This window comes from Arachis duranensis, chromosome 3 (genome assembly GCF_000817695.3).
Source record: "Arachis duranensis cultivar V14167 chromosome 3, aradu.V14167.gnm2.J7QH, whole genome shotgun sequence".
NCBI classification, from domain to species: Eukaryota; Viridiplantae; Streptophyta; class Magnoliopsida; order Fabales; family Fabaceae; genus Arachis; species Arachis duranensis.
The window spans coordinates 70,281,130-70,291,495 of record NC_029774.3 but is presented as its reverse complement, the minus strand read 5'-3'; the positions used below and the strand labels follow the sequence as shown (position 1 = coordinate 70,291,495).

Genomic DNA, 10,366 nt, shown 5'->3' with positions numbered 1-10,366 from the left:
AATTCTCTTGAATACCACCATCAATTCTAGCTTATACCACGAAGATTCCGATTAAGGGATCCAAGAGATATCCACTCAATCTAAGGTAGAACGGAGGTGGTTGTCAGGCACACGTTCATAGGTGAGAATAATGATGAGTGTCACGGATCATCACATTCATCAAGTTGAGGAACAAGTGATATCTTAGAACAAGAATAAGCCGAATTGAATAGAAGAACAATAGTAATTGGATTAATACTCGAGGTACAGCAGAGCTCCACACCTTAATCTATGGTATGTAGAAACTCCACCATTGAAAATACATAAGAACAAGGTCTAGGCATGGCCAAATGGCCAGCCTCCCATAATCTAAGAACTAGACGTCCAAAGGTGATCCTAAGATCTAAAGTGATCAAAAGATGTCTAATACAATAGCAAAAGGTTCTATTTGTAGAGAACTAGTAGCTTAGGGTTTACAAAGATGAGTAAATGACATAAAAATCCACTTCCGGGCCCACTTGGTGTGTACTTGGGCTGAGCATTGAAGCATTTTCGTGTAGAGACTTTTCATGGAGTTTAACGCCAAAATTATTGAGCTGACTTGAAACGCTTGTTTGGGCCATCAAATCTCGAGAAAAGTATGGGCTATTATACATTGCTGGAAAGCCCAGAATGTCTACTTTTCAACGCAATTGAGAGCGCGCCAATTGGGCCTCTGTAGCTCCAGAAAATCTACTTCGAGTGCAAGGAGGTCAGAATCCAACAACATCTGCAGTCCTTTTTAGCCTCTGAATCAGATTTTTACTCAGGTCCCTCAATTTCAGCCAGAAAATAGCTGAAATCATAGAAAAACACACAAACTCATAGTAAAGTCCAGAAAAGTGAATTTTAAATAAAAACTAATAAAAATATAATAAAAACTAACTAAAACATACTAAAAACATACTAAAAACAATGCCAAAAAGCGTATAAATTATCCGCTCATCAGAGATCCAGTTCATATTTCTTCTTGATGGATTTGTATACTTTTCCCCAAATAGGTAAAAAAATTTTGCATGTAGCTGCATTCATATAGATAGGTTGCATTTCATACTCTCTACCATTCCTCTTCACTCTTATAGCTTTTCTTAAGCTTAGCATGAGGACATGCTAATGTTTAAGTGTGGGGAGATTTGATGCACCACTATTTTTTGGCACATCTTGTACCTAATTGAGTGGATTTTATCCACTAATCTCACACTTATTCACTGAATTCGCATGTTTTGCATTTTCCATCCTGATTTTGTGCTATGATTGAAAACATGTTTCTTTGGTCATAATTTAGCTAATTTTAGTCCTCTCTCATTACCATTTGATGCCTTGATATGTGTGTTAAGTGTTTTTAGAGATCACAGGGCAGGAATGGCTTAGGGGATGGAAAGGAAGCATGCAAAAGTGGAAGGAATAGAAGAAGCCGAAGGAACTGCAAAGCTGTCAGCCCTGATCTCTTTACACTTAAACGGTCATAACTCGAGCTACAGATGTTTAAATGAGGCGGTTCTAGTTGCGTTAGAAAGCTAACATCTTGGGCTTCATAACAATATATAACTTTCCATAGTTGACCTGGCGATCAGGGACGCGCACACGCAAAACATTTGGAAGCGCGCATCTGCAAAATTCCCATCGGTGTGCACACGCACTTGGCGCGTACGCACGCAGGAGCCGCGACCTATACGTATCAGAAATCACCCCCAGCGATTTCTGGGCTAGTTTTGACCCAGTTTTCGACCCAGAAAACACAGATTAGAGCTACAGAGTGGGGGAATCAATCCATTCATTCAAACATTTTTCATTCACACAATTTTAGGTTTTAGATGTAGTTCTCTAGAGAGAGAGAGGCTCTCTCCTCTCTCTTAGGTTTTAGGATTAGGATTTCTTCTTCTTCTGAATTCCAGGTTCAATGTTCTTTTAATTTAGTTTCTCTTTTATTTGTTTATGAACTCCATGTTAGATTTGATTTCTTTATTTAATGCAATTTGAGGTATTTCATATTTATGATTTTAATTTAGCTTTTTACATTCTTAGCTTGTGTTGAGTAATTGGAGACACTTGATTTATCAAACTCCTTATTAGTTGAAAATTGAAATTCTTTGCTGATTCATTTGAATCCCCCTAACTCTAGTCTTTTCTTAGTAATTGACTAGGACTTGAGGAATCAAATTGATTTATCCACTTAACATACCTTCATAGTTAGAAGTTGACCAAGTAGGAGCAAAAGCCAATTCTTATCACAATTGATAAGGATAACTAGGATAGGACGTCTAGTTCTTATACCTTGCAAGGGTTTTCATGATAATTAGTTTACTTCCTTGTCATTTACATTGCTTGTTCAAACCTTTCAAAAACCCAAAAAGATATTCTTCTCATAACCAAAGATAACACATCTCCTTGCAATTCCTTGAGAGACGACCCGAGGTTTAAATACTTCGGTTATCAATTTTATTAGGGTTTGTTACTTGTGACAACCAAGCTTTTGTAGGAAAGGATTCTTGTTGGTTTAGAAGCTATACTTTCAACGAGGCTTTATTTGTAAATTCTTCACTAGCAAAAATTCGTTCGTCACCCTCCTTCCCACCATTCTCTTCTCCTCTCCCATTTTCTTACTTGTAAATATTTTAGTTATGAATTACTAACTCTTTCCATTGGGAAAGAGAGCTCTATTGTTTTTCAAAGGATTGATTGTTTTTATTCTTCTTCTCTTCATCTCTCTTTGATTTACTAGAAGGGATTTCATTCTTCATTCTAGCATTCAATTATCTTGGAAAAGAGATTGAGTGTATTTAGGTTTTATGAGAACCTTGGAAGAGGAATTATAAAACCATGCTTGAAATCCTTTTTCACACTTGAGTAGGATTTGGGTTTTGGTATTTGGATTTGGTGACATATAATCCTCCCTCTACTTGGACCTATGAGGATGTGTGGTATAATTAGGGAACAAGCTTCATCTCTTCTCATGAGCAATTAGACTAAGGAATTGGCTATTGATCAAGATTTAAGAGATTGAGTTACCAAGGAATTGGGGCTCAATCAATCATGATTGCCAAGAGGTCAATGGGTTGCATGATTGAAGATGAGACAAAATCAATTAATCCAAAGAATGCAACATCTCTTGATCCTAATGTTTATTTTATCTTTTTTTCTTTTATTTACTTTGTGGTTATTTACATTTTCTGCACTTTACATTTCCAATACTTTACTTTCTTGTACTTTACTTTCCTTGCCATTTACTTTCTTGCACTTTATTGCTTTCCTTTATTTTCATGTCATTTAGTTTTCTTGTTGCTTATCACTCAAAATTGAATCGTCTAACTAGGATAATTAATCAACTATTGATTGCTTAATCCAATTAATCTATGTGGATACAATCCTACTCCATTGTGGGTTATTACTTGACGACAATTTGGTGCGCTTGCCAAAGAACGGATTCATTATATGTGGGTAGTGAATTTCGGTCATCAACAGCAAACACACAACAACCACCACCAAGATACATCAACCCCCACCATGCAACCATGTGAAACCAACAGCAGTTTCTCAAAATTGGAGGCAGCCATAGCATAATTGTCAACACAACTGACCAAAACTATCTCCACTATCCTGAAAAGACAGCTGCAGGCTGACAAAAAGATAGATGTTAACCAGGAAAATGTCAGATCCAACATAAAGAATCAAGGGGTAGCGATTTCAAAGTTGGAGGCACAATTAGGGAGCTTATCTAAGCAAATACCTATGTCCACACATACTTTTCCTAATGACACCATGGCTAACCCAAGGGGAGAGTACAAGGCCATAACACTAAGAAGTGGAAAGGTTGTAGAAGAAACACCCCTCAAGTCAAAGCCACCAAGAAGAAGAAAAGACCTCTGCACCATCCTCACCAAAGCAAGTTCTGAAGCCTTATGTGCGACAAGCACCCTATCCACAAAGGATGAGGAAGGTTGGGAAAGACAGCTAATTCTCTAGATTACAGCTAATTCTCTAGATTCCTAAAAATCTTCAAGAAGCTCCAGATGATCATACCCTTTGCTGAGGCACTAGAGAAAATGCCGCTCTATGCCAAGTTCTTAAAAGAACTTATGACAAGGAAAAGAAACTGGGGTGAGAAAGAAACTGTGGTACTTACTGAAGAGTGCAGTGCTATAATACAAAAGAAGCTCCCCCAGAAATTGAAAGACCTTGGGAGTTTTCAAATCCCATGTATCATTGGGGATATGAACGTTGAGAAGGCATTATGTGACCTCGGAGCAAGCATAAATCTCATTTCTTTGGCCATGATGAAAAGAATGAGAATAGAGGAAGCCAAGCCAACAAGAATGGCACTTCAATTGGCTGACAGAACGTTTAAATTCCCCTATGGTGTGGTGGAAGATCTATTGGTGAAAGTGGGAGAATTCATCTTCCCAGCTTATTTTGTTGTGCTTGACGTGGAGGAAGAAGCCAGCACATCTATCATCCTAGGAAGGCCATTCCTAGCTACTGCTGGAGCTATAATTGATGTTCAAAAAGAGGAGCTAGTCTTGAGATTACATGAAGAGAAGATAGTTTTTAATGTCTTCAAGGCAATGAGCTGCCCCAAGGAAGTCATTAGTGAATGCATGATGCTGGATACCATTGAAAACTTGGTTCAAGGATTCCTAGAGGAGGAACAATGTGAAGAAACCTAAGAGCAAGATCAACAAGTCTCATATGGTGAGCAACCACTAGTGGCTATGGATAAATCAGTCATGTTGGATAGGCCAAGCAAGATGGAATCGGAAGCACAAAAGTTGGAACTTAAGATTCTACCACCATGTTTGAAATATGCTTACTTGGGAGATAACAATACATACCCAGTAATCATTAACTCAAACCTGAATGAGGAACAAGTAGAGGAGTTAATCCAAGTGCTGAAACAAAATAAGGATGTTATAGGTTGGACACTTGCAAATCTAAAGAGAATCAGTCCTTCAATGTACATGCAAAAGATCCTACTTGAGGAAGGTGCAAAGCCCTCAAGACAGCAACAGAGAAGGCTGAACCCATGAATGAATGAGGTAGTTGACGATCATATTTTTATTGGTAAAGAAATTCACAAATATAATCGTGTTGTAAGTATAGCTTCTAAACCAACAAAAAATCCTTTCTTACAAAAGTTTTGTTTGTCACTTAAGCAAACCCAATAAAAATAAATAACCGAAGTATTCAAACCTCGGGTCATCTTCTCAAGAAATTGTAGGGAGGTGTGATTTATTATTGGTTAAAGAAAACAGTATAATTTTAGGTTTTTAAAATAAGGAACAAGTAATTTAAATAGCAAGACAAATAAATTAATAATTATAAAATCTCTTGGCAAGGTATGAGAATTGGAAGTCCTATCCTAGTTATCCTTATCAATTGTGATGAGAATTGGCTTTTGCTGCCACTTAGTCAACCTCTAACTATGAAGGTAAGTCAGGTGGATAAATCAATATGAATCCTCAAGTCCTAGTATTTCCCTTGGAAAGGCTAGAGTTAGTGGAATCCAAATTAATTAGCAAAGAATTCTAATTTTCAGTCAACACCTCGAGTTTGATAACTCAATCGTCACCAATTACTTAACCAAAGGCAAACGGGAAAATTCTAAATTAAATTGAAAACATCATAAATAGAATAAAGCAATCATAAATCTGAAATACCTCAAACTATGTTTAAACATAAATTCAAATCTAACATGGAGAGGTTCATAAGCTAAATTGAAAAGATAAATATCAATTAAAGTAATAAAATAAAAGTAGAAAATAAATTAAAGAAACACTGAACCTATGATAAAGAAGAAATAATCATAAATCCTAAAACTAAGAGAAAACCTAATTCCTAAAACCTAAGAGAGATGAGAGAACCTCTCTCTCTAAAAACTACATCTAAATTATAGAAAGTGAATTATGAGCCATCCCCTTTCATTCCTCCACTTTGCAGCCTTTAATCTGTGTTTTCTGAGCTTGAAACTGGGCTGGAAATAGCCCAGAAATCGCTGGGGGTGAAATCTGCCACGCTGATTTTCGTCACTTCGACGCGTCTGCGTAGAGCACGCGTTCGCGTCACCTAGCTGTATGGCCGCTATGGCAAATTATATATCAAATCGAAGCCCCAGACGTTAGCTTTTCAACGCACCTGGAACGGAAATATTTGGACCTCTGTAGCTCACGCTATTACCGTTTGAGTGCGCAGAGGTCAGGCTGGACAGCTTAGCAATTTCTTCAAGTTCTTGTATTCTTTCCACTTTTGCATGCTTCCTTTCCATTCTCTGAGCCATTCCTGCCCTATAAACTCTGAAATCACTTAATACACATATCAAGACATCAAATAGTAATAAGAGATGATTAAAATACACAAATTAAAGACTCTAGGAAGCAAGTTTTCAATCATAGAACAAATTCTGGGAAGGAATTGTAAAACCATGCAAATTATATGAATAAGTATGTAAAGAATTGATAAAAACCACTCAATTGAGCACAAGATAAACCATAAAATAGTGGTTTATCAATCTCCCCATACTTAAACATTAGCATGTCCTCATGCTAAGCTCAAGAGAACTAAACGAGTGAAGGGGAATGGTAGAATGTATGAAATGCAACCTATCTATATGAATGCAACTACATGCAAAAATGATTCTACCTACTTGGTGATAAAGTAAATAAATCTTTCAAGAACAAATATGAACTGGATTTCACTAATTCAAATCACAAAATAAAGTACAAGTAAACTTGCAGAAGAAAATAGCACATGAATAGCCGGGAACAAAGAATCGAGCATCGAACCCTCACTGGAAGTGTATGCACTCTAATCGCTCAGGTGTTTAAGGTTCGATTCTCTCAATTCTCTACTAATCTTGCTTTCTATGGCTTGCTTTCCTTCTACAATCAACAAAGAATTAATGCACATATACACATATCAAGAGGTCTTTTAAGGGTTGTAATGGGGTTATGGTCAAGGTAGGATTGTATTTGGCCAAGTGGACTAAAATCTGAATCCTTAATTAACTTAAACTTTTCCTACCTAACTTTAAGACAATCCATGTAATCACAATACGGAACCTAACTATCCATTAACCATGTTTTCTATATATTCGTGGATCCTAATTTCGAGTACAGTACATATGCATTACTTTCACTATTTACTTTGGGGCATTTTGTCCCCTTTTATTATTTGCTCTTTTTTTTCTATTTCTCTTTTTTTTTCTTTTTCTATTTTTCTTTTCTTAATCTATTTTTTTCCTTTTTCAATGCATATGATTAAGGTATTGAATGCATAAACTTGTTCTTAACATTTTTCACATTTTCACAGAAAGTCTAACATACTCAATTCCCAAACCAAACGTTTCCAAACCCACTTTCTCCACACTTAATTCATGAGCACTTTCACTAGTCTAAGCTAACCATGGATTCAAATTAGGGACATTGTTGTTTTTTGCTTAGAGTTAGTGATGTGGTAAAATAAGAAACAAATGGGATAAAATAGGCTCAACTTTGGTTTGCAAAGGATAATGAAAGGTAAGGCCATATGGGCATGTAAGCTGAGTGAAACAAGGCCTCAATCATATAAGTATATGCATACATTAAACCATGGAAATATAGAATTAAGCAAGATATAGATCACAATTTTAAAGAGAACAACACACACCAAAAATAAAATATTGGTTGATAAAATGCAACCAATCAAGTAGGCTCAAAATCTCACTAGTTTTGTGTGTTCGAGCTCTAAACCATGTTCCAAAATAATATTTCTTCAAGCAAGTTTATCAAAAAGTTTAATTCAAATTAATGGAATGCTATAAAAAGTTTCTTGAAAAAGAAAATATTACTTCAACCAAGTAGTTGGTAAAATGTGCACAAAATCAAACAAATATGCAAATGCAACAATTAAATTAACAAAGAAAATGAAATATTGGTGTTGAAACAGGAATGTACTAACCCACGGAAATCGGTATCGACCTCCCCACACTTAAAGATTGCACCGTCCTCAGTGCATACTAAGATGTAGAAGTAGACGGGTGGCTCCAACTGATGCTTTTCTCCAATGATTGTGCAGGTGGACGTGTTTGTGTTCCTATTTAGACGTCTTCCGGTTCTCTTCCCGGTGGCCATCCTGAAAGAAGAGAAAAGGAAAGAAAAGTAACCCAAAAACAAACATAGGAAACAAATAAAATATGGTTGGGTTAATGCCAAATAATGAGGGTCTCAAGTACATGCTAGCTACAACATGCAATTGAGAAAACAATAGAAGCAAACGGCATATCAGTAGTGCAAACATTGCAACAAAGAGGAATAGTGTGGGTAATGAAAGACAATGTAAGTTCATGTCAATCCAAAATTAATACAAGTATCATAAAAGATTAGCATTGACTTAAATAATATTACCCAACAGTGTAAAACAAATCACTGAGCACCAAAATAATACTAGAAAAGACGCAACAATTGAATATGAACAAGTAACAACAATAGAAAAATAATAATTTTAGAAAAGAATAGAAAAATATGCACAAAATTAAAATGCAATGAATGAAATATGCAAATAAATTAAGTAAAATAGAATTGAAGTGAAGAGGGATGAAAAGTTAAAGAGATAAAGTAAGCAAGAAAGAAGAAAGAAGAAACTATAGAAGAAACTAGGATTAGAAAAGAAAAGATAAGATAATTAGCGCTGATCTGGATAAGTTATGCGGCGCAGGCGACGCAGACGCGTGAGTGACGCAGTCGCGTGGTGTGTGATAAGGTCAGGTGATGCGGACGCGTGGGTCACGCAATCGCGTGGCCTAATTTGTGCAATTGGCGCGACTGCAGCCTCGCATTCACGCAACTCTCTGTTTCAAACTCTTTTTGCCAAAAATCTGGGTGACGCGTTCGCGTGGGTGACGCGATCATGTGAATGGCCATTTTTGAAAAATGATGCGGACGCGTGAGGCACGCGTTCGCGTGGTAGGGCCTGTGCTTCTAGTATGAGTCCATCCCTACTCCATCATAACTCTCTGCCATGCACCCATTTATGTCGATTTTACAGGACCACGCGTTTGCGTGAGTGACGCGGACGCGTAGGGAGGCTAATTCGCAAACGACGCGAACGCATCAGCGACGTGGTCGCATGGGCGTATTTGTGCCTGAGGCATGCCTCCAACCACGCTTTCGTGTGACTTTCTATTCACTTTTTTTCTTCCTAATGCACTTTTGACGCAGATGCGTCAGCGACCCTAACGCGTCGTGTGTGTGTTTTTTTTAATATGCAGAATGCAGAATGCATATGCTGACATGATGAATGAGCACTAATAAAAATAGGATAAAATAAAAGTAAGAAGAAAACAAAGTAAAATAAAACTAAGACTGGAAAAGAACGATCATACCATGGTGGGTTGTCTTCCACCTAGCACTTTTAGTTAAAGTCCTTAAGTTGGACATTTGGTGAGCTCTTTGTCATGGAGGCTTGTACTTGAACTCATCCAGGAATCTCCACCAATGTTTGTATTTCCAATGGCCTCCGGGATCCTAAACTAGGCGTAGAAATCCTTCAAGCAGGTTAAAGAAAGTGACAAGGCCCCAATAGTGTTGATTGCTAGACTGAATTCTGGGGTCCCAGACCTTGCTTTTGCACCCGTCTTCTTGTTAAGCAATATTGTTCCATCCAGGTGGCAAGCAGTCTGAATTCTCATTGAAGTGGCCAAACAACATCCTAGACCCATTCAATTGAGCTCTATACCAACCTTCGTGTTTAAACTTTGAGCACACAACCATGTTGAACCTTGCTTGTTAACTTCAACAACTAACCATCTTCCTCTTACTCTTAATGCCACAAAGAGCTCTAACTTGACCATCCATCTCCAGTAGCCCATAATCAAGTGGGAAAGTAAAGGATAAGGATAGGAATTTTACCCACTTGAACATTGTGTTGGACGATAATGGCCTTGGGAGAGTGATGAGCGGATAATTTGTACGCTTTTTGGCATTGTTTTTAGTATGTTTTTAGTATGATCTAGTTAGTTTTTGTATATTTTTATTAGTTTTTAGTTAAAATTCACTTTTCTGGACTTTACTATGAGTTTGTGTGTTTTTCTGTGATTTCAGGTATTTTTTGGCTGAAATTGAGGGACCTGAGCAAAAATCTGATTCAAAGACTGAAAAGGACTGCAGATGCTGTTGGATTCTGACCTCCCTGCACTCGAAGCGGATTTTCTGGCGCTACAAAAGCCCAATTGGCGCGCTCTCAACGGCGTTGGAAAGTAGACATCCTGGGCTTTCCAGCAATATATGATAGTCCATACTTTGCCCAAGATTTGATGGCCCAAACCGGCGTTCAAAGTCACCCTCAGATTCCCAGCGTTAAACGCCGGAACTGGCACAAG

General features: G+C 37.4%; 1 protein-coding gene across 1 annotated transcript; it reads left to right on the top strand.

Annotated features, from left to right (window-relative positions):
- Nucleotides 1-4,061: 4,061 nt before the first annotated feature.
- LOC107479227 (uncharacterized) lies at nucleotides 4,062-4,682 on the top strand. The gene has a single exon (XM_016099375.1). It carries the CDS (start codon nucleotides 4,062-4,064, stop codon nucleotides 4,680-4,682), a length of 621 nt encoding a protein of 206 aa, XP_015954861.1.
- The last annotated feature ends 5,684 nt before the right edge of the window (nucleotides 4,683-10,366 follow it).